General features: G+C 43.3%; 1 protein-coding gene across 2 annotated transcripts in view; it reads left to right on the top strand.

Annotated features, from left to right (window-relative positions):
- The window catches only part of tpd52l1 (tpd52 like 1), a 66,878-nt gene that overhangs the window by 18,885 nt on the left and 21,759 nt on the right, over positions 1-26,234 (top strand). For both annotated transcript variants that reach the window (XM_084313883.1, XM_084313884.1), the window contains one exon: positions 24,069-24,160. In XM_084313883.1, coding sequence (XP_084170009.1) covers positions 24,069-24,160 — 92 coding nt within the window. The remainder of the gene's footprint in view (positions 1-24,068; positions 24,161-26,234) is intronic.

Genomic DNA, 26,234 nt, shown 5'->3' with positions numbered 1-26,234 from the left:
AGGACTCATACCCCACCGGCTTACCACCCGTGAACACTGCCAATTGTGTTTGTCAGGGACGACTGACCAAGCCAGAGGTACCGTGACAGCTGGATTCGATCTGTTATGGAAAATATTAAAGGACAAAAGTTGAGCCGTTGTATAAATCAGGTCAAGTTATTAAAATATAGAAAGCATAGTTTAATTATTTCTCTGTGGCCACAGTAGAAAGTTCAGTTTACAATCAGAGACTTCATGTTCTTACACACAAGAGTCTGACCAGCAAAGTGACAAAGAGGTCTGGTCAGAACGTACATTATACACACTTGCAAGACGTAACATTATACATCAGATATGATGAAGAATAGTAAATAAAAATGGTTCCCAGTTAGGGGAAGTAATAACACCACCTTGCTTTGGCTGGCTAGGAAGAGAAAATATAACCTTGAAGTCCTAACAAGAGACACACACACACTGTAGTAGTTATCTGAGTGTATTAACCCAGTCAAGTTGTACAATGATAGAATATGTATGATATCTCAACACAGATCTATAATGACATGATAATATTTCTACGACAGATCCCAGAGTCTCTGCGGTGGTAGGCGAGTGCTTAGTCCTCTAGAAGTGGTGGAGAGAATAAAAGCTAGCTTATAATGGTAGTGTCTGGTTAGGTGCGAGGGATAGTGGAGGTACTTCTCAAGGTGGGGTCCGGGAGGGGGGGGTTCGAGCTGAGCATATGTGTGTAGGTTTTTTTTTTTAGATAACAGGTATTATGGGTATATCTTATATAAAACAACTAACTAAAAGGTGATCTCATTGGATGTGCCCTGACAATTAATGCTTGTATATCTTATCGTGTGTTGTCATGTTTGTTTATATGTAAAATATGTATGATATCTCAACACAGATCTATAATGACATGATAATATTTCTACGACAGATCCCAGAGTCTCTGCGGTGGTAGGCGAGTGCTTAGTCCTCTACGCTACCCAGCCGCGCTACATTCATCAGTTCCATCATTCACATTCAATGAGAAATTCCTTTGACAACCTTGTGACACCAGTTCAAACTACCAACCAAACTGACATTTTAAGTAGGGATTCCTGTCCTGTCCTGCTAGTTCTGTGGTTGTGATACTTGACCAGGGGGACTCGTCAATCAGCTGGTCTGACTGGCATCATCGTATATACTGTAGATATAGACACTGTAGATTCCCGCTGTAGATACTGTATAGACACTGTAGATTCTTGCTGTAGATATAGACACTGTAGATTCATGCTGTAGATATAGACTCTGTAGAAGGTTCAGCCTCTATTTCCTTGCATGCTGTGTTTGAGATGTTTGCTGTGGGATTGTTTATGTTGGAGTAAAACAGACGTATTATAGAGGCCTGTATGACTGGTTCCAACCTGTACTGGTTTTGACCGGTTCTAACCAGCCTTGACTGACATCATTCTGTCCTCTGTTGTTTTTAAACTGCCACCTGAAGATGGAGGACACCTCAGAACAGGTAAACTAACCAAGGCTTAGCCTACTCATGTATTCTTCAGTAAAATCAGGACTGTGTCTGTGCGTGCCATGTGCTTTTGGTGGCTTAAAGGAACACTTCACCCCAAAAAGTATAATTCCTGAGCAATTTTTTTCCTCTTGCATGCCTCCACATTGAACGAATAATCCAACATTTTCATTTATCTCAGTACTTCCCAAACGCATGCATTTTCGCAAAAACTTGTAAACCGGATAAATGCTGCCTTCAAATGGGGTCGTGTTCACTGCGTTCATGAGAAGAGTCCATATGAACGACCCACTGTTGGTGATGTCACAATGTTGTAAGTGGACATTTTCTGCCCAGTTGCCCAGTTTCTGTTATTGCCCAGTTGCCTAGCAACAGTGTCTTCACAACTTCAACCACTTGAATGGCAAGCATAATCATGTACTCGACTTCCTATGTCAAGACAACTAACTCACAAGTTCCATTTGAAAGCAGCACTTATCCGGACATGTTTTTGTTAGCAAAGTTTTAGGCCATGGTTACACTGGGGGAATCATTTCGAATGATTACGTTTGCATGTCCAAGTTAAGGAAACGCTGTTTTGGCAGGTAAACGCGTTTTCCTAGCGGCAACGGTGAAAGGGTGTTTTCGTTTTGGAAACTCGCCGACAACAGTGCCATGTAATTTGCGCGAGCCGGATACGGAGCCGTTCTTGCCCAACGCCCATGCGCAGTAGTAGATACCGACGCCAAATTCTCCCCTGGCTGGACCTATACAGGATATCAGCTGCGTCCTCCTCAGATTGCCTGTAGCTGCGGATAAATTAAGCTCATGTGTTGTCAAGTTATTGTTATAAGGAACCCAGTCCAAACTACAACAGTCTGCATCCCCTTAACAATTGTTTGTATTGAGCTGTATTGTATTGTACCCATTCTGCAATCTGTTAAATAACGTTTTCATCCATTCATTCTGCTAGCATTAACGTTACTAGGTTAATGTACGATAGCCACAATGCTATACAATGTTGACGCTGCCATTTTGGTCTTGGGGGATTTCAACAGCGCGCGTCTTAAAAAGGTGCTGCCGAATTTCTATCAGCATGTGACCTGTCCCACCAGAGGCGAGAACATATTAGACCATGTATACTCGCAATTTAAGAATGGGTACAAGTCACAGGCTCTTAGTCCATTCGGTAAAAGCGATCACGCCGCCATTTTTCTTTTGCCTAAGTACAAACAGAGTCTCAAGCGAACGCCGGTGGTCTCGCGAGAGGTTAAGCGTTGGGCCGTGACGTCAGTGGAGTCACTCCAAGCAGTGCTGGGAAGCACAGAATGGAGTGTATTCCGTGATAACACAGCCAATATTAACGAATACACCGAAACGGTGATTGACTATGTCTGTACTCAGGTAGAAGTAATAATCCCCACCACCAAAATTAATATCTACCCAAATCAAAAGCCCTGGGTAGACAAATCCGTCCGTGAGGCTCTGAAAGTGCGCACATCAGCATACAACACCGGGCTGGTGACAGGCAACATGGAAGAACACAAGATGGCAAGATACAACGTCAGGAGAGCAGTAATAGAGGCAAAACGGCGTTACAGGGATAAAGTTGAACTTCAGTTTGAACAGGTTGACTCTAGAGGCATGTGGCAGGGCCTCAGAACAATGACAGACTACAAAGGAACCCCCCTCAAACTGAACAGTGACATCTCCTTAGCAAATGATCTCAACTCCTTCTATGCGAGGTTTGAGGCTGTGAATAACAACACCAGCCTACAAACCACGGCAATGGGGGGGGGGGGGTCTGCTGATGGAGACTCAGTGTTCAGGGTAACAGAGCATGAGGTGAGACGGATCTTTAAAAAAGTGGATATCAGGAAGGCAGCAGGACCGGACGGCATCCCCGGCCGCGTCCTAAAAGTCTGTGCCGACCAACTGGCCCCGGTATTCACTGACATCTTCAACCTGTCCTTGGAACAGGCCGTCATCCCCACCTGTCTGAAGAAGTCCACCATCATCCCTGTACCCAAAAAATCTACGCCCGCTTGCCTCAACGACTACCGCCCTGTAGCCCTCACCTCCATAGCCATGAAGTGCTTTGAGAAGCTAGTGAAGGGCTACATCTGTTCCTCCCTCCCCATCAACCTGGACCCTCTGCAATTTGCATATCGCCCCAACAGGTCCACGGAGGACGCCATAGCCCATGTGCTGCACACAGCAGCATCACATCTGGACAAGAGGCAGGGGAACTATGTGAGAATGCTGTTCATCGACTACAGCTCAGCATTCAATACCATAGTCCCCTCCAAACTCATAGCCAAGCTCAGGGACCTGGGCTTGAACTATGACCTGTGCCAGTGGGTCCTGGACTTCCTGACGGGCAGACCCCAGGTGGTAAGAGCCGGCAACTGCACCTCCTCATCCATCACGCTCAACATAGGGGCCCCCCAGGGCTGTGTTCTGAGCCCCCTCCTCTACTCCCTGTACACACATGACTGCGTAGCACAGCGGAACAACAACACCATCATCAAATTTGCTGATGACACAGTAGTGGTGGGCCTGATCTCTGCCAACGACGAAAGGGCCTACCTGGAAGAGGTAGAGAACCTGTCACAGTGGTGTCAGGAGAACTGCCTCTCCCTGAACGTCAGCAAAACAAAAGAGATGATTGTGGACTTCAGGAGGTCGGGGGTCAAGGACTACAGCCCCCTCAGCATCGACGGGGCACCAGTTGAGAGAGTGAACAGTTTCAAGTACCTCGGAGCCCACATATCCGAGGACTTGACATGGACCACACACATTGACAGTGTTGTGAAGAAGGCACGACAACGCCTCTACTTCCTCAGGCGCCTAAGGAAGTTCCAAGTCAGTCAGAAGATCCTTAGGAACTTCTACTCATGTACAATAGAGAGCATCCTGACCGGCAACATCACCTCCTGGTTTGGGAATAGCACTGCACAAGACCGTAGCAGACTACAAAGAGTGACACGTTCAGCCGAACGCACAATTAGAGGGGGGCTTCCCACCCTCCAGAACATTTACAACAAGCGGTGCAAGGGGAAGGCTAAGAGAATTATTAAGCACTCGAGCCACCCGAACAACTGCCTCTTTGAACTGCTGCCGTCAGGCAAGCGATACCGGAGTCTTATGGCGAGCACAGAAAGACTCAGAAGGAGCTTCTATCCCCAGGCCATCAGGCTGCTAAACGAAAATAATCGCTAAACGAACAATAATCACTATGCAACAACCATCAAATGCACACAGCACACACACCCACACGCACACACTCACTCAAACAAACAACACACTGCAGCACCCACTCTCCACACTTTAGATCACACAAACACACTTACACTTTATATTTATTGATAAAGGATTTGCACTACAACTCGTACACCTACTGTGAATTGTACCTAAACTGCACCTCGTCCATTTATGCCTTGCACTATATAGTATTGTATATTAGTACACTGCACAGTATTGTATATTGTATGGTAACTACGTCTACGAACATTGTACATATGTCTAAACTGAACACTGTGACCTCTTTTTTTACTTCTAATTTTTACTATGTTTTTATTTCATACTTATCTTGTCATGCACAGTCTCTGGAGCGCAACAGTAAGAAGCATTTTGTACAAAAGTATTCTGTACTTCTGTATGACAACTATTAAAGAAACTTGAAACTTGAACTTGATAGTGTTATAATGGCATATCCCAATCACGTTAGCACGTAAGCTAACAAAATCGGCGATCTTTTTGTGAGACTAAACTCCGCTCTTGGTGGTCAATTGTGTTGATGTTAGTTTTGTTTCATCAACAAATCATCAACAAATGAGGCAGAACACACAGTGAATGTATCCGTTTTTGTTTATTGCACTTTGTTTCTTGCTGAAAAAAAATGCTATGTTGCTAAATGGCTCATGCGAGGTATTTGAAGATGGTGGCTTTCTGAGATTTTGAGCAGGATGTGGAGTGACTCGTTCAACCTTTCTGATTGGTTGAAAATGGCCTTCATGTTTGAACCATAGCTGTCAACATTGGGTTTTGAAAAAACGGGAGAGCTCAGCTGCTCTCTGCTGAGCTGCCTCGTCGCTGCTATCTGCCGGTCAAAACCTGTATGTACCCAAGGACTGGGTGAACTACTAATTGCTACATTAAATTAATCAGATACCTAAATTGCCGTTTATTGTCAAATGAGAATTTCGTTAATTTCATACACAACCAAATTGATTTTTTTATATCGACCAATAAGACCCCTGAGATTTCAGCATCTTTACTATGGGAGACATTGAAGGCATATCTGAGGGGTGAGATAATCTCATATAGCGCCTATGAAAGGAAGGATAGAAAAAGACAGATGAGTGACTTGACTAAGCAGATTAGTCAATTAGATAACATACATGCTACTCAACCATCCCCGGATGTCTATAAAGAACGTCTCTCCCTCCAAGCTAAATTTGATGTCCTCTCCTCTGCTTACGTGGAGGATCTACTGATTAAATCCAGACAGACGTACTATGAGCATGGAGACAAGTCTAATAAATTATTGGCCCATAAGTTACGACAGGCCTCTGCCTCACATCAGATCCCTCAAATCCAGACAACCAATGGTTTAACTACGGATCCCAAGCTAATTAATGAAGAATTTAAAAACTTTTATTCCTCCTTATATACATCTGAACAAACCTCTGACCCTTCTGCCTATGATACTTTTTTTAATTCATTGGATATACCACAGATAAACCCGGAGGCTGCCACAGGGCTGGAGGGACCAGTCACGATAGATGAGCTCAGAGAGGCCGCCTACTCTATGCAAACAGGGAAGTGTCCGGGGCTAGATGGTTACCCTATAGAGTTCTACAGGAAATTCTTTGATAAATTGGCACCCATTTTAATTGACATGTATGCAGATTCATTTAGGTCACTTAAGTTACCCCCATCCCTTACTCAAGCCTCGATTTCTCTGTTGCTAAAAAAAGATAAAGACCCCCTATCCTGTGGAAGTTATCGTCCTGTCAGTCAGTTGACGGTAGATTTAAAGCTTCTATCAAAGCTCTTAGCTATGCGCTTAGAACCTGTCCTTCCCACTATCATATCTCCAGACCAAACAGGTTTTATCCAGAATAGATATTCATTTTCCAACATTAGACGTCTCTTTAATGTCATATATAGCCCTTCCTCCACAACTAGCCCGGAGGCTGTCATCTCACTAGATGCGGCCAAAGCTTTTGACCGTGTGGAGTGGGGATATCTTTTCGACACATTGAAAAAGTTTGGACTGGGGGATAACTTTGTAGCTTGGGTGAAATTACTTTACACCTCTCCCACTGCCTCAGTAAGGACTAACAACACACGTTCAGCACAGTTCCATCTACACCGCTCCACGAGACAGGGTTGCAATTTGAGCCCACTCCTGTTCGATGTTGCCATTGAACCGTTGGCCATCGCACTTCGATCAGACCTTCGTATAAAAGGTATAATCAGAGGGGGTGTTGAACAGAGGACCTCCCTATATGCAGATGACCTGCTTCTATACGTGTCTGACATCTCCACATCTATTCCAGCTGCACTTGACATATTCACCCGATTTGGCCGTATTTCAGGGTATAAACTAAATTTAGACAAAAGTGAACTTCTTCCATTGAATGCAGAAGCTCGAAGTTATCCACTGCATAACTTCCCATTGAAAATTTCCCCCCATGGCTTCAAATATCTCGGTATCCAAATTAGGGATACATTTGGGGACCTATTCAAATTTAATTTTGGCTCTCTACTGACTCGATTTCAGGAAGATTTTGAACGTTGGTCATTATTACCTCTCTCTCTTGCTGCACGTATCAATTGCGTTAAGATGAACTCTCTCCCAAGGTTTTCTTATCTTGTCCAGTGCCTGCCTATCTTTCTTCCCCACTCATTCTTTCAAAAAATTGACAGCCTAGTGTCCAAATTTATTTGGAATAACAAAGTTCCCAGAATTAGTAAAGCTCTATTACAAAGGAGTAGATCTCTGGGTGGCATGGCTCTACCTAACTTCAGAGCCTACTATTGGGCAGCCAATCTCAGAATCATACAGCAATGGCTACAGTCAGACAAACCTCTGGTGTGCCCTATGTGGGTTGACATCGAAGCCTCATCTGTCAAACCTGCTTCACTAACCGGTCTTATACATGCCCCCATTAGTTCTCCATTGGCCCCCTACTTCAAAAATATAATCGTTAAAACTACATTCAGAATTTGGAATCAATTCAGACGCCACTTTGGGTTTAAAACTCTATCCCACTTGGCCCCGATAGCAGCTAACCCTTTATTTCACCCCTCATTGATGGATGGAGCATTCTCCTTATGGGCCTCACTAGGTATTAAAACACTAGGTGACCTATATATAGATAATGTTTTTGCCTCCTTTCAGCAATTATCAGAGAAATATTCAATCCATAGCCGACATTTCTTTCGGTATCTACAGATTCGTAGCTATGTCTGTAGCATTAACCCTATATTTCCCAACCTTCCAGAGGTAACACCCATCGACTCCTTTTTAACCCCGATGTCTTCCATCAAGGGCATGATATCGACTATGTACAATCTCATTCTCTCCTTATGTCCAACCACAATACACAATATTAAAAGTAAATGGGAGGAGGATTTAGAGGAGGAGATCTCGGATGACATTTGGGTTGACATTCTACGTCTTGTTCATTCTTCTTCTATTTGTGCAAGACACGGGCTGATACAATGCAAAATTGTTCATCGAGTACACCTGACGAAAGTCAGATTAGCCAAAATGTATGAAGATATCGATCCTATATGTGATAGATGTCATTCGGCCCCAGCCACATATACTCACATGTTTTGGACATGCCCCTTCTTGCACAGGTATTGGACAAATATTTTTGAAACCATCTCGGGAAGTATTGAGACAAATCTTGAACCAAATGTATTGACAGCGCTTTTTGGATACTCCCCACCTATGTTATCACTTTCAAAGCACAAAGCACACATTGTGGCATTTACCACTCTACTGGCCAGGCGGCTGATTCTGTTTAAATGGAAGTCCGCTGCTCCCCCCACTCACCTTCACTGGATTAGAGACATACTATACTTTATCAAACTTGAAAAGATAAGATGCACTCTGAGAGGTTCTTCATCTATGTTCAAGAAAACGTGGGGTTCATTCCTTGTACTTGTGGATGATGTACAGTTCCATACTATTCCAGAATAACAATTTGTATGCTGCTTGTTGGTATTCATCTGTGTGAACGTTAATTCAACGTGAGTTATTTGATATACCGGATATACATTGGAGAAGCATATTTGGGTACCTAAACATGTGCTATATATTTGATATACTATGTATATACGTTTGAGACGACTGTCGAGCGACCAAGTCAGTGTTTGTTTGTATTATTATTTACTTTTGAACTCTGTTTTATTTTTTCTTGTTTTTTATTTTTTTATTTTATTTTCTTCTGTTTAATGTTGTTATCTGTTCTATGTGGACAATGACAATACAACAATGTATATATACAGACATATACTTATAATGTCTATGTCCTCAAAAAAGTATAATAAACAAAAAAGTGAAAAAAAAAAAAAAATAATCAGATACCTGGTTGAAAGTGAAATGCTGTGTACATCCCTGCATTAAATGAATGGAAGTGTCAGTGTTTCTGTAGAGGAGATGGAACGCCTGCTCTTGTCGGCACTGCGCAGCCGTGGAATCGCAAGGCCATAGATTTAGAATAGATAGAAAGGGCACATTGTGGTGTATCATAATTAATTTGTTGAATACAATAGGATTTTTATAACGTTGACACAAATTAAGGAATATTTACACTAAGTTCTCTTTTACCTCTTATTTAATTCATTCATTAATTTAATTGTAGGTACTGTTTATATTGTACATAGTCCTGTGTGTTGTATATTGTGTTCTATGTTACTTTTGTGTTTATTGTCTCTTTCTATATACACCGTGGGAAGGGGGGCACGTAATTGAATTTTTCTGTATGTCTTGCACAAATTGGAAAATGACAAATGACTTTGACTTTTTAACATGTGTCTATAGTGTCGGACACTAATTGTAATGTTAAAAACGGATACTGCTGTAATATAAAGTGAAATTCTACCATGTCTCAATGTATCAACTTTAAACATACACTAAATGTTAATGTTAGAAATGTTCATTTCCATTATTTCCACCATGTGCAACATTTCCTAAGAACAGCAATGTCCATTCTATCAACTCCAAATCTGTGCTATGAGCTCAATTCTGATTGATTGAAATTGATTGATTGATTGATTGAATGAATTGATTGATTGAAAAGTTTATTAACAGATTGCAGAATGGGTACAGTACAGTACAGCTCAATACATACAATTGTTAAGGGGATGCAGACCAGAGAAAGACTTTCGTCTTGTTTACATCAGGGTCCCCCATTTTCAATTCATCATATGACACACACGACATACATATAGACAGTACTGCTACATCTATACATTTATGACATACCAGATGTGCAAATACAGTAGGCTACTGTTTGTGATACAAAGAAATCCAGAAAAAGAGTGTATATACACTTGACATAGAAACTGTACATTGGAGGAGGTTGGGTAGGTGGGGTGGGGCTGTACATTGGAGGTGGGGGGGGTTGGGTAGGGGACACACTGTACACTGTACATTGGAATACTGACATACATTTGACATAGAATCTGTACATTGGAGGAGGTGGGGTTGGGTGGGGCTGTACATTGGAGGTGGGGGTTGGGTGGGGCTGTACATTGGAGGTGGGGGGGGGGGGGGTTGGGTAGGGGGGGGACACTGTACACTGTACATTGGAATACTGACATACATTTGACATAGAATCTGTACATTGGAGGAGGTTGGGTAGGTTGGGTGGGGCTGTACATTGGAGGTGGGGGGGGGGGGGTTGGGTAGGGGGACACACACTGTACATTGGAATACTGACAAAGCCATACTTGGTCTTTACTGTACAACTGGGTTAGGACATTTGTAGGGGCCAGTTTCGAATTGCAGTCTCTTGTAGGTGTTCTTTGAGAGTGTTTTTGAAAGTGGGTAGTGATTCACATTCCTTTACAGCTTTGGGTAGGGCGTTCCACATTGATGTGGCATAATTGCAAAACGTGTTTAGTCCCTTGTTTGAGCCGAATCTGGGTTTCACATGATTTGTGGAGCTCCCTCTGGTGTTGTGATCGTGGTATTCACTGACCTTCTCCCAGTGCATGAATTGTAGAATTGCCATCTTGTTTTGGATGAATGAGTAGAAATGAAAAACGGAAATCTTGTTTTATTAAAGTAGTTTTGACATGTGATATAGATAAATATATTGTTTCATTGTGTATTGATTAACTTTACATTTGCGCTTCATTACTTTACAAAAGTTATACTGGCACATGGGTCTAATACAGCAATGGATCATGGGTAAATGCAACGTTAAAGTAGTGCCAATGTAAGACTGACTTTACATTAAACGAATGACAATAATATAGTTTATTACATGGCGTTTTAACATTCATCGAAATGCTTGATTGTGATTGGTCAATAGCGTTCAGTTGCCCCTAACAGCGGTCAATTATTTCTCGATAATTCACCGCTGTTAGGGGCAACGCGCAATAATGACCGCTGTTAGGGGCAACAGAGCGCTATTGACCAATCACAATCAAGCATTTTGATCGCAGTCACGAAAGCTAAGCTTTACCATTATGCACAGCTGCACTACATCAGGTGCAATCAAGTCCACCACACACCTGCCGGCGATGACAGAGGAGCAACAGAACAACTGCGTCTGCATTTGATCTCGTCTTGTCGATGGTGTAAAATGAATTGGGTATATTGTTAGTAAGTTAGCCCTGTAATAAGCGGGATAATGTATAGCTATACATACATAGCTATGTCATTGTCGCAAAATAATTTACCTTCACTGCGTTTAGAACACCTCGGCTGCGCCTGTCCTCTCACCTGCTGTCTGTCCTCTCACCTGATGTCTGTCCTCTCACCTGCTGTCTGTCCTCTCACCTGCTGTCTGTCCTCTCACCTGATGTCTGTCCTCTCACCTGATGTCTGTCCTCTCACCTGCTGTCTGTCCTCTCACCTGCTGTCTGTCCTCTCACCTGCTGTCTGTCCTCTCACCTGCTGGGTCTGTCCTCTCACCTGCTGTCTGTCCTCTCACCTGATGTCTGTCCTCTCACCTGCTGTCTGTCCTCTCACCTGCTGTCTGTCCTCTCACCTGCTGTCTGTCCTCTCACCTGATGTCTGTCCTCTCACCTGTTGTCTGTCCTCTCACCTGCTGTCTGTCCTCTCACCTGTTGGTTCTGTCCTCTCACCTGCTGTCTGTCCTCTCACCTGTCCTCTCACCTGCTGGGTCTGTCCTCTCACCTGCTGTCTGTCCTCTCACCTGCTGTCTGTCCTCTCACCTGCTGTCTGTCCTCTCACCTGCTGTCTGTCCTCTCACCTGCTGTCTGTCCTCTCACCTGCTGTCTGTCCTCTCACCTGCTGTCTGTCCTCTCACCTGCTGTCTGTCCTCTCACCTGTCCTCTCACCTGCTGGGTCTGTCCTCTATTTACATTTACATTTAGTCATTTAGCTGAACGCTTTTATCCAAAGCGACTTACACGTTATGTATGACAAGTCATCAGGAAGGGCACAGCTCTATCAGCTGAGTAACAATGTTCATCAAAGTGTTGAGTGCTACAGTGTAGGTTAGTTTATTAGGACAAGTGCATGACAGTAAGGTTAGTTAGGGTTAGATTATTTTTAATTAAATTACATTTTTATTTAATTTTTCTATTAATATATATGACTGCAGCACAGCGGTAACAATCCCACTGTGTAACACTACCACTGTTATTTCTTAAACCAACATCTTTGATGCTCTGACATCGCCTCCTGTCTGTAGGGTTACAGGGAAGAAGGAAGTTACCAAATCTGCTGACATTTAACATTTCATTGTAGTACTGAGTCAGCATCTAAATGTGTGTGTGTGTGTGTGTGTGTGTGTGTGTGTGTGTGTGTGTGTGTGTGTGCGTGCGTGTGTGTGTTTTGCAGTTTTTGAGTGTGGATACACAGTGAGTGCAGTATTGTATGTGGAGTTAAATCTAGTTAATCCAGCCAGGCTAATCCGAATTAGTGCTACTGCCCGCAGCCACAGATTACATCACTGACAGACTGCTGGTCAGAGCTCTGGGTAATATGTTGCATCTACTGTATAGGCTGTCAGCCAATTAGAACTCTGGGTAGTATGTTACATCTATGGGCTGTCAGCCAATTAGAACTCTGGGTAGTATGTTACATCTATAGGCTGTCAGCCAATCAGAGCTGCTATCTCTGTTTCCAGCTCCATCCTTTCCATTTTTTATTTCAATTCCAACGTTTTAAGTTGTAGGTCATGTTTGGCCTTTAATGCTGCTGCACGGGTTAATAAAGCTGCTTTTTCGCTTGCTGCCTTTTTGCATGCTGAAGAGATTGAGGAGGTCCTTGATCCTGCTGTGGAATGTCCTCCGGTGACACCTGTGCTTGAGCATGATTATTTTATTAATTTAGGAGTGGTGTTAGGAGGAGTGTTTCCTCCCTCCTCCAGCAAAGCCATTATTTCATAAATTTTTCGGGTACAATCTCCCATTTTCCCCCTGCGGGTTGCAATAAGTGACTTTAACATTATTATATATTTTTTATTTAACCAGGTTTGTCCCAATTGAGATCCAGGATCTCTTTTACAAAGGAGACCTGGCCAAGAAATAGCAGCAACACAACGTTTCAACATACACACTTGCTGCCATCTTTGCCATTATCTCTGCTTCAGCAGCAGTCTCGGCACTTCGCTGACATCTAAACAAGGATAAAAAAAAAAGGGCTGACATGTCAGAAATGTCAAAGGAGGCACCCAAACATGTTACACATCGAAAGGATGGAAACCTCAGACCTGGAACCTCAACAAAAGGTTACTCCCACCCAAACCAGTGAAACATCAGTCAGGGGCCGGTGCATGCTGGCAATGGTGCCTGTCCCAGTCAAAGTGCCGAAGGGGAATAAGTCTGTCTTAACCTATAGTCAGCGGTGCGTTCCTGATATCAACTCTGATTGCACGCACGCTAATGACTCCACGTGCACGCGTGCTCCCGCGCATGCGCATAAATGTCCCCTTGCTTGAGCACAGACTAAAGACAGTGCCTAATTGCCTCTACGAATGGAATGTAACACATATCATTCACAAGTTAGGTGTGAATGTATCTGAGAACGTATTTAACACACCTGACGACCGGCGCTATTGATATGCAAAGTAGCCCAGGTGGCGAGTGCAGCGCATTGCTGTGTGCACGCGCGTGCCGTGCATGTGCGTGCACGCGCTTCTGCTAAAATCTTTGGCTGCACGGAGTGCAGCCTCGTCCCATGAAGAACGCATGCCTGCCTATAGTATGTGTTCCTGGACCCCGGCAGCTCAGCCACGTTCTGCACAGAGAACCTCATGAAGCGGCTTCAGGCTAAAGGACGGAAAACGGAGATTCTCCTGAGAACAATGGGGCAGGAGAGACCTGTTAATTGCTATGCACTAACATGATTGGAAATTAGCAATCTAGAGGGAACCACCTACCTTAACCTACCGAGGGTTTACACCCAGGATAGGATCCCTGTTTCAAAGGAGAACATACCTACTGTACCCAAAATGATCTGGGAAAGTGGCCAGATCTCCGTGGAATCCAGTTGGATGAAATTGATGCAGACATCGATCTCCTGATAGGAATCAATGTCCCTAAGGCGATGGAACCTTGGAACGTCATTAACAGCGGGTCCTACTAATCACCCCAAAGTACCCCAAAATACCCCAAAGTATACCCCAAAATACCCCAAAGTATCCCAAAGTATACCCCAAAATACCCCAAAGTACCATAAAATACCCCAAAGTACCCCAAAATACCCCAAAGTACCAGAAAATACCCCAAATTACCCCAAAATACCCAAAAATATCATAAAATACCCCACAATACCCCAAAGTACCAGAAAATACCCCCAAAGTACCCCAAACAGGGCTCTACAGTGCGACCATATTGCTTGCATATGCCCCTAAAAATATGTGCGTGCGAACATGCAAAATCAAGTACTCGCACGGCGTGCAAGTGGGGCCAGCGAGTGCAGAGTACAGCCTCTCATTCGTCCTTTTTTTTCTCCGCTGCGAGAATCGTTAAAAAAACTACAAGTCCCACAGTTCACAGCCGCATAAACGTTCCAATCACAGTAGTTTCCTGTGGTCACGCGACTGGAAACCGAAAGTAATGATCAGCGGCTGCGTCACTGTCTGAGTCAAACAATAATACAGCCATGTCGAAGCCCATTAATTTTTATTTTGCGCGAAAGATACCGGAGAATGAGAAGTCAGGCGAGGCAGCTCATGTTACAGAGGTGATGGTTAACGTTAACGTTAACCAAGATACTGACGCTAGCCAGCATGCTAGCGAAGTTGGCCAAGCTAGCGAGGCTACACCCACTGTAGCACCCAATGTAGCCACTGTAGCTAGCTAAGCTACACCCACTGGAGCCGGAGGGAAGACATACAAATTGAACGTGAATTGGCTAAACATTTCCCCATGGCTAGAGTTCGAAAACAATGTCATGTTTTGTAAATATTGCAAAGTAGGATCGATGCATTGCGATGCATTGTTACACCCCTACAACTGGCCCACTGTGTATGTGTGTACAGCTAACTTGGCTAGCGTTATCAACCGCTAGTATAAGTATAAGTATAAGTAAAGTATACCCCAAAATACCCCAAAGTACCAGGAAATACCCCAAAGTACCCCAAAATACCCCAAAGTATACCCCAAAATACCCCAAAGTACCAGAAAATACCCCAAAGTACCCCAAAATACCCCAAAGTACACTAAAATACCCCAAGGTATACCCCAAAATGCCTGAAAATACCCCAAAATACCCCAAAGTATACCCCAAAATACCCCAAAGTACCATAAAATACCCCAACGTACCCCAAAATACCCCAAAGTATGAGAAAATACCCCAAAGTACCCTAAAATACCCCCAAAGTACCCCAAAGTATACCCCAAAATACCCCAAAGTACGAGAAAATACCCCAAAGTACCCCAAAATACCCCAAAGTACCCTAAAATACCCCAAAGTACCCCAAAATACCCCAAAGTATACCCCAAAATACCCCCAAAGTACCAGAAAATACCCCCAAAGTACCAGCAAATACCCCAAAGCATACCCCAAAATACCCCAAAGTACCCCAAAATACCCCAAAGTACCCTAAAATACCCCAAAGTATACCCCAAAATACCCCAAAGTACGAGAAAATACCCCAAAGTACCCCAAAGTATACCCCAAAGTACCCTAAAATACCCCAAAGTACCCCAAAGTATACCCCAAAATACCCCAAAGTACCAGAAAATACCCCAAAGTACCCCAAAATACCCCAAAGTATACCCCAAAGTACCAGAAAATACCCCAAAGTACCCCAAAATACCCCAAAGTACCCTAAAATACCCCGAAATACCCCAAGGTATACCCCAAAATGCCTCAAAGTACCCTAAAATACCCAGAAGTACCCCAAAATACCCCAAAGTATACCCCAAAGTATACCCCAAAGTACCAGAAAATACCCCAAAATACCCCAAAGTATGAGAAAATACCCCAAAGTACCCTAAAATACCCCCAAAGTACCCCAAAATACCCCAAAGTATACCCCAAAATACCCCAAAGTACGAGAAAATACCCCAAAGTACCCCAAAATACCCCAAAGTACCCTAAAATACCCCAAAGTACCCCAAAATACCCCAAAGTATACCCCAAAATACCCCAAAGTACCAGAGAATACCCCAAAGTATACCCCAAAATACCCCCAAATACCCCAAAGTACCAGAAAAGACCCCAAAGTACCAGCAAATACCCCAAAGTATACCCCAAAATACCACAAAATACCCCCAAATACCCTAAAATACCCCAAAGTACCAGAAAAGACCCCAAAGTACCCCAAAATACCCCAAAGTATACCCCAAAATACCCCAAAGTATACCCCAAAGTACCCTAAAATACCCCAAAGTATACCCCAAAATACCCCAAAGTACGAGAAAATACCCCAAAGTACCCCAAAATACCCCAAAGTACCCTAAAATACCCCAAGGTACCCCAAAATACCCCAAAATACACCAAAGTACCAGAAAATACCCCAAAATACCCCAAAGTATACCCCAAAATACCCCAAAGTACCAGAAAATACCCCAAAGTACCCCAAAATACCCCAAAGTACCCTAAAATACCCCAAGTTATACCCCAAAATGCCTCAAAGTACCCTAAAATACCCCAAAGTACCCCAAAATACCCCAAAGTATACCCCAAAATACCCCAAAGTACCAGAAAATACCCCAAAGTACCCCAAAATACCCCAAAATACCCCAAAGTATGAGAAAATACCCCAAAGTACCCTATAATACCCCAAAGTAGGGATGCCCCGATCGATCGGCCACCGATCGTTATCGGCCGATACTCAGTATAAATATGCAATCTGTGAATTCCGATAATTAGTCATATTCGCCGATAGCGGAAACCGATCAAGCGAAGCTCTCACTCGCTGTCTGTCTCAGACACACACGACCTGCAAACTGCCGCTGCTCCTCCTCCCTAGCCCCGCCCGCCCCCGTGTAGAGTTTGTAAACAAAGAGGTGCGGCTCCTCTGCTCGAGTCTGTTACTGTTCAAAACGAAATGTCCCATTGAACTAAAGTTCTGTCTTAACGTCATCTAGCCGGCTAGCAGTAGCTACAGATAGCTCTTGATATCAATGTCTTATAACATTGATTTAATGCGTATTCGAGCTGAGGGCTTGCTGAATGTGAAATGACCAAAGCACTTAACGTTACCAATGGGGTCCCGCTGCAGCGCCGGAGAATCCTTTTTGGAGCTGGGCTACTAGAGTACACACAGACAGTGGAGCTGTTTGCAGATAGTGAGCATTTTGACTTGTTGCGTGGTGGCGATGTCTCGCAGATAATACAAGTACAAGTCTAATTATATAATATATATATTTTATAAAAAAAAAAAAACTTTTTATATAAAATAATTTTTAATTTCTTTTTAATCAAAAACAATCGGTATCGGATCGGTATCGGCCGATATGGCTCACGACGATCGGTGATCGGTATCGGTGGCAAAAAAACGTGATCGGGGCATCCCTACCCCAAAGTACCCCAAAATACCCCAAAGTATACCCCAAAGTACGAGAAAATACCCCAAAGTACCCCAAAATACCCCAAAGTACCCTAAAATACCCCAAAGTACCAGAAAATACCCCAAAGTATACCCCAAAATACCCCAAAGTACCCCAAAATACCCCCAAATACCCCAAAGTACCAGAAAAGACCCCAAAGTACCCCAAAATACCCCAAAGTATACCCCAAAATACCCCAAAGTACCTCAAAATACCCCAAAGTACCCTAAAATACCCCAAAATACGCCAAGGTATACCCCAAAATGCCTCAAAGTACCAGAAAATACCCCAAAATACCCCAAAGTATACCCCAAAGTACCAGAAAATACCCCAAAATACCCCAAAATACCCCAAAGTACCAGAAAATACCCCAAAGTACCAGAAAATACCCCAAAGTACCCCAAAATACGAGAAAATACCCCAAAGTACCCCAAAATACCCCAAAGTACCCTAAAATACCCCAGAATACCGCAAAGTATACCCCAAAATACCCCAAAGTACCAGAAAATACCCCAAAGTACCCCAAAATACCCTAAAATACCCCAAAGTACGAGAAAATACCCCAAAATACCCCAAAGTACCCTAAAATACCCCAGAGTACCCCAAAGTATACCCCAAAATACCCCAAAGTACGAGAAAATACCCCAAAGTACCCCAAAATACCACAAAGTACCCTAAAATACCCCAAAGTACCCCAAAATACCCCAAAGTATACCCCAAAGTACCAGAAAATACCCCAAGTTATACCCCAAAATGCCTCAAAATACCCTAAAATACCCCCAAAGTATACCCCAAAGTACCAGAAAATACCCCAAAGTACCCCAAAATACCCTAAAATACCCCAAAGTACAAGAAAATACCCCAAAATACCCCAAAGTACAAGAAAATACCCCAGAGTACCCCAAAATACCCCAAAGTATACCCCAAAATACCCCAAAGTACCCCAAAATACCACAAAGTACCCTAAAATACCCCAAAGTACCCCAAAATACCCCAAAGTATACCCCAAAGTACCCTAAAAAAGTACGAGAAAATACCCCAAAGTACCCCAAAATACCACAAAGTACCCTAAAATACCCCAAAGTACCCCAAAATACCCCAAAGTATACCCCAAAGTACCAGAAAATACCCCAAAGTACCCCAAAATACCCCAAAGTATACACCAAAATACCCCAAAGTACCAGAAAATACCCCAAAGTACCCCAAAATACCCCAAAGTACCCTAAAATACCCCCAAATACCCCAAAGTACCAGAAAAGACTCCAAAGTACCCCAAAATACCCCAAAGTATACCCCAAAATACCCCAAAGTACCAGAAAATACCCCAAAGTACCCCAAAATACCCCAAAGTATACCCTAAAATACCAAAAGTATCACGAAATACCCCAAATAACCTCAAAGTTCCCCAAAGTATACCTCAATGTACCACAAAATACTGGCTCAGAGGTAGAGCACTGGGCCCTATTCCCCGTACCTGGTTCAACTAAGTCGATCAAGAGTCCCATTATCCAGATTCAGTTAACCCGATGTTTGAAGCCGGGATTTTCCTGTTCCTCGAAGGTGGATTCAGTCTCGTTAACTCGAACCAGACTTGAGACCCAGGATAAGTGCGCGCGGCCGCTTCAGTTGAAAAGCCAGCACGTATCGATAGCAGAGATCCTGATTTTCTAACGGCATTGATTGATTAATTGATTTAAAACTTTATTAACAGATTGCAGTACGGCTCAATCGCCTCGCCGACAAGTTAAATGCGTTATCTATAGGCAAATTTTAAGTCCCTCATTACCCCAATCAATCAGATTATATTTCTTTAAACTTGCCTGCTGGCAGTAGGTTTATGGAATGGATAATCAAATGAGATCTTGCTAGCGAAAATAATTAGTTAAACTGTTATACAGAATAAGGATACGGCTCTCTTACCCATTGATTGATGTATGGTGGATGTTTTACTTATCTGCACTGTGGTGTAACGGTGTCTGCTTTTGACTTTCACACAGGCGGCCCGGGTTCGAATCCCACTTCTCCTAGTCTTTTCCTTCTTTTTGCAATGTAGGAATAATTCAATTTGGTGCACGTTGAGAGCTATATAAAGAATGACATCCTCAATGCATGTAGATTTATAATATTTTAACTTAAAACTAGGCTACTTTTGCGTATAATCATTAATATTATATTCCAAAAAAATTATATTGGAAACGCGGGGTTTCGAACACCGGTCGCCCGGTTGCCAGGATTCAGCACTAGCCGCTGCGCCACTGTGCCAGATGGGATATACTCATTGTTTATGCATTAATGGACGAGAGACCCGTGTTTAGAATATTTTTCTTACCAAAAAATGAAGTTTTATCTCTTTATTCTCAAATGCATTAATGTGACGTCAACGGCTCATTCAATTTCTCAAATCCGTCAAACAGCGCATCTCATCAGACATTTTAATCCCAGTTACAATATCACACAAAAACCACAATCCACGCAGAGACACTTCAATTTTATGCTTGAATGAAACACAATCCGGGCGCTCCGTTAAGCAAATCTACAGCGGAGAATATACGAAACTAATCAGAGCCAAACGGCCGATAGGTTTCATTCATTAAAAATATCCCCGCGGGATTCACATTTGCAATGCGCCGTTATTAAAATAACCACATGCAGCGTGTATCGCGACTCCGAGCGCCGTATATGACGTGCATTATTTTATTTAGGACAAAGTAAATCTATAGGCTCAATATGATTTATTATCAGCATTTAGTTCTATTATTATACATTTCAAAAGCCCCCTCTAGGAAAACGAAGCACAGAAACATAATTCAGAATGGTATAAATGGGATCTAGACTGTGAGAATCATTTCAGGAAGCGAGCTGTCATTTATTTGCGGGGGCGTGGCCATGGTTCATCCGGCTAACTGAAGTTAACCCTGCTCTCGACCAGGCTCAAACTTTTTGATCTGTTGTCATGGTGATTTGGACAATCGCGCGTCGGGGAACAGGAAGGTCCGGCTTAAGTCAGACTAGACAGGAAATTATCCGGCTAACTCAGTTATCCAGGTACGGGGAACGGGGCCCTGGGTCAACTAATGATCATATGGCCAATGGTTTGGTCATTGGTTTGAATCCCAGCTCCTTCTGTTCACATGCCGAAGTGTCCTTGGGCAAGACACTGAACCCCAAATTGCTCCCAATGAGTCTGGCTGCCATTGCTCTGTGAGTGCATGTGTGAATTGGTGAAGGAGAGGCAATTATAAAGCTCTTTGTGCAGGTAGGAAAGCGCTATATGTGCAGTCCATTTCCCATTCCCAAACTACCACATATTTTCAAAACAAATGTTTATTTTAATATATAATCTCCAAATGTAATAACATCTGTATTGAACACTGAACAAACAGTATAAAAGAAATGTTGATCAAATCTTTTTATTTTCAATTTTCAACAATAACAACACAACATCAACAACAATAATAACAGAACAGTATAATTTTTTTTAACAAATGTTATATACAGAAATACAGATGTTATTTCATTTGGAGATTATAATATATTAAAATAAACATTTGTTTAGAAAATATGTGGTACTTTGGGAATGGGAAATGGACTGCACATATAGCGCTTTCCTACCTGCACAAAGAGCTTTATAATTGCCTGTCCTTCACAAATTCACACATGCACCCACAGAGCAATGGCAGCCAGACTCATTGGGAGCAATTTGGGGTTTAGTGTCTTGCCCAAGGACACTTCGGCATGTCAACAGAAGGAGCTGGGATTCAAACCAATGACCAAACCATTGACCATATGATCATTAGTTGACCTGCTCTACCTCTGAGCCAGTATTTTGTGGTACATTGAGGTATACTTTGGGGAACTTTGAGGTTCTTTGGGGTATTTCGTGATACTTTTGGTATTTTAGGGTATACTTTGGGGTACTTTGGGGTATTTTGGGGTACTTTGGGGTATTTTCTGGTACTTTGGGGTGTACTTTGGGGTACTTTGGGGTATTTTCTGGTACTTTGGGGTATTTTGGGGTACTTTGGGGTATTTTGGGGTACTTTGGGGTATACTTTGGGGTATTTTGGGGTACTTTGGGGTATTTTCTGGTACGATTGTGCATGATACAATAATACAATAGTAAGAATCCAATAGGATGCGAACGACATTTGTGCAATAATACAAGTAATCAAAGTAGGGCATATCGGTATATGTACATGAGTTTTTACAAGAGCATGGTAAGACATGCTAGGTCCTGTGATAGTGCAATATACTGTTAGCTACGGATGAGGCACTGGGTCTTTATGTACACTGCTATACAATGCTATATTATACAATCTCAAGTTATACTATACTATTTTTTAAAGTGACCTTTCATTTTGTAAAGTGACCATAAGTGTGAGCGTGTGCAGCATGAGTGTGTGTGTTCATGTTAAAGTGGCTGCTAGTGTGTGAGCGTGTACAGTGTGTGTGTGTGTTGTGTGTGTGCTCATGTGTGCTTGTGTGTGGAGTGTGGAGAGTTCAGTGTTCAAGGCTCTGATGGCCTGGGGGAAGAAGCTGAGCCGAAGTCTCTCTGTCCTAGTTGCTGGTGTTCGCAGGCGTTTGCCTGGCCGCAGCAGCTTGAACAGGCTGTTGTTGGGGTGGTGAGGGTCTTTCATTATTCTGCAGGCTCTGGATTTGCACCTCTTGTTGTTATATAGGACCTGCAGGGGTGGTAGTGCAATACCCGTAGTACGCTCGGCTGAGCGTACCACTCTCTGTAGGGCCTTCTTGTCCTGTGCCGTGCTGTTTCCATACCATGCAGTGATTTTTCCAGTCAGGATGCTCTCTACAGCTCCGGAGTAGAAGGACTGGAGTATCTTCCCCGATACTCTGAACTTCCTTAACTGTCTCAGGTGGTAGAGGCGCTGCTTCGCCTTTTTTACGACTGAGTCTATGTGTGTTGTCTATGTCAGATCCTCTGAGATGTGGACCCCCAGGTACTTGAAGCTGCTCACCCTGTCCACGGTAGCCCCGTTTATCCTCAGTGGTGTGTGTGTCCCCTGCTGTTTTCTCCTAAAATCCATGATCAGCTCCTTGGTTTTACCAATGTTCAGGAGCAGGCTGTTGTCCTGGCACCAGCGTTCCAGTACCTCAACCTCCTCCCGGTAGGCCTTCTCGTCGTTGTCAGAGATCAGCCCCACCACCACTGTGTCGTCCGCAAACTTCACTATGGAGTTGGAGCTGAACTTGGCCAAACAGTCATGTGTGTATAGTGAATACAGCAGGGGGCTCAGGACAAAGCCCTGGGGGGACCCGATACTCAGGGTGATGGTGTTGGAGGTCTGACCCCCCACCCTGACCGCCTGGGGCCTTTCACTCAGAAAGTCCAGTATCCAGGCGCTCAGAGCGGAGCTCAGACCCAGCTCGATCAGCTTGTCCACCAGTCTGGTGGGGACTATGGTGTTGAACGCTGAGCTGTAGTCAATGAACAGCAGTCTCACATAGCCCCCCTTCTGGCGGTCTAGGTGAGAGAGGGTGCTGTGCAGTACTTGGGAGACCGCATCATCAGTGGACCTGTTTGGCCTGTATGCATAGGGTCCATATCACTGGGGAGGTACTTTTGGGGTACTTTGGGGTATTTTCTGGTACTTTGGGGAATTTTGGGGTATACTTTGGGGTATTTTGGGGGTATTTTGGGGTACTTTGGGGTATTTTCTGGTACTTTGGGGTATACTTTGGGGTACTTTGGGGTATTTTCTAGTACTTTGGGGTATACTTTGGGGTATTTTGTGGTATTTTAGGGTATTTGGGGTATTTTGGGGTACTTTGGGGTATTTTCTGGTACTTTGGGGTATTTTGGGGTATACTTTGGGGTATTTTAGGGTACTTTGGGGTATTGTGGGGTATGCTTTGGGGTATTTTGGGGTACTTTGGGGTATTTCGGGGTACTTTAGGGTATTTTCTGGTACTTTGGGGTGATTAGTAGGACCCAAAGTTCAATTGTCCAAAGTGAGCAATCACACGTACCTATCAATTAAAATAACCCACAACTTAATTTTTTATATTTCTTGTTTTGGAGTTTTTATTGCAGAGTGAGACTTCATATGGGACTTCACACTCTGTCTGTCTGTCTCTTTCTGTCTCTGTCTGTCTCTCCCTCTTTTTGTCTGTCTCTCTCTATCTCTCTGTGTCTCTCTTCCCCCTCTCTCTTTCTCTCTCTGTCTCTCACTCTCCCTCTTTCCAGCATCTCATTCTGTTTGTGTGTGTGTGTGTGTGTGCGTGTGTGTGTGTGTGTGTGTGTGTGTGTGTGTGTGTGTGTGTGTGTGTGTGTGTGTGTGTGTGTGTGTGTGTGTGTGTGTGTGTGTGTGTGTGTGTGTGTGTGTGTGTGTGTGTGTTGTTTCAGGTGTGTTTGAGGCTGAGGAGGAGATGCTATCAGAGCTAAACAGCTCCATGACTGAGGAGGAGAGGGAGGAGATCCAGCAGCAGCTGGCCAGGGTATGGATACATACATTTAATAAATAACGCATAACACACTCAAATCATGTCCTAAAGATTATAAACACATCGCTTCTAACAGGCATCTTCCCAGATTAAGGTAGATCATTAACAGTTTCAGTGCCAGCCATAACGTTGATTAATGTCCTTGGATGCCAGCATCCACTTCAATGATAGCGTTAAAAACGCATAATCTATGTTTTAAATTATGGCTATGTGTCTAATCTGCCCGTCGCTTATCAATAACTTGTTTGCAGTCAACATTGTCAAAACTGATTGTTTTTTAATCGGTTCATATCCTTTTTATAGCATTTCGAAAAGCTATCGTTTTCTCGAAAATTTTCGGAAAATAGAAAGATTCCCTCATAAACGGCATTTATTGGAATATTCTCGAATACACTAGACACGTTGTCATTTGTCGGCCTATTTATGAATAGTTTTCAAATAAACGCTAGATTATCGATAGTATATGTGTACTTATGCACGCTATAGAAGCGAGCTGAGAATTCGATTATCTCATTTCCTCAACAGCACACACACACACACACACGTATACACATACAGGACACGCTGTTATCTCAGTGAATACAGCTCTGATTATCCTAAAACTGGTAACATAGATTCAGAGAGATCAGATGTTCTCCAAAAAGATTATTCCAATTCCTGATCGCCATTCCAAATATCGATCGCGTTTATTGATTGATTATTGGCTGCTGTAAATATATATTCCTGGCTGCTTTGCATCTCGCGATCACTTCCCTCTTCATCAGATCCCTCGCCAGCATAGTGGAGCGAGGAGGCTCCCCCTCCACAGATCCACCAGTATAATCGAATGGCCTGCAGTTACACAGGGATAAACGATAGGGGGTGGTATTTTCCCATCGGAGCTCCTAGAGGGGCTGCTGTACCAACGGGAGACTCGGTTGATGAAATATGAATTCAGATCGCTAATAACAAATAAAAAAACGACAATTCGCGTCTGTGGCACTCAACGGGGGGCATGAAATAACGACATAACACGTATGTGGCACTCAAAGGGTTAAGAATCTATCGTATTATTAAGATAGAAGCTGCTATGGTCGAGGACCACAATAAGGACTACATAAGGTTAACCCTTTCACTACCACACTACAGACGGTTATACTTGAAAAAGACGAAGGTCAATTAAAACACCTTGGAGCATCAAACGTGAGTTGCGAGGCCCGCTTTGTTCTATGTACTACTGTTTTTACAGTTTGGCTCAGCACCAAGGAACGGAGGATGTGCGTTGTTTATTTTTTCCGAGTGAAAGGGTTAACCTTCTGTAGTGTGGTAGTGAAAGGCTTAAAGAAATAAACATCCTGAAGGAATTTCAATCAGGCTTCAGAACATACCATAGCACTGAAACTGTTACGATTATGCTTCTTCGGCATGGTGAACCCAGGTGGCAGAGTAAATAACGATGATAGATGAGACAGAAGTCGACGTGGTGATGAGTTTACTTTACAAGACAGGAACAATACACGACTGACAAACATAGGTAACATTTAACAATGAACCCGCAAGGGACTGCTGGCCCACAACACCTAATATACAGACACTGATAGACACAGAGGGTAATTACAAACAGGACACAGGTGTGGTAGACAGAAACAACAGAACAGAGAGCACACTGGGAAAACAATAACAATTAAACAACCAGACTAAAACATATTTACAAAACACAGACAGGGGAACACAAGTCTAACAAAGTGGAGACAACAACGACAACACAGACAATAAACATAATAAACATAACTGGCAGTAAATAATAATAAGCTGGTGTGTGAGCTGATGCCAGATCTGCATCAGCCCACCGGTTGGCAATGTTATGTTATGAGGGTTATTGATGGGGGGTTGTGAATGTCTGGGTCCTGGACCAACCGAACCGGGCGGAGGGTTGCCGACCAACCGGACCGGGGGAAGTGTTACAGAAACTGCTCTTACTACAATAATTAGCAACTTTAGACTAAACTCAGATGCAGTCAATTCTTGTCCTCTTAGACCTATTCACAGCATGCAACACGATTGACCATGATATCTTAATACATTGTCT

Source organism: Notolepis coatsorum, assembly GCF_963971535.1.
Source record: "Notolepis coatsorum genome assembly, chromosome: 5".
Lineage (NCBI taxonomy): Eukaryota > Metazoa > Chordata > Actinopteri > Aulopiformes > Paralepididae > Notolepis > Notolepis coatsorum.
This window is presented reverse-complemented; position numbering and strand designations above follow the sequence as displayed.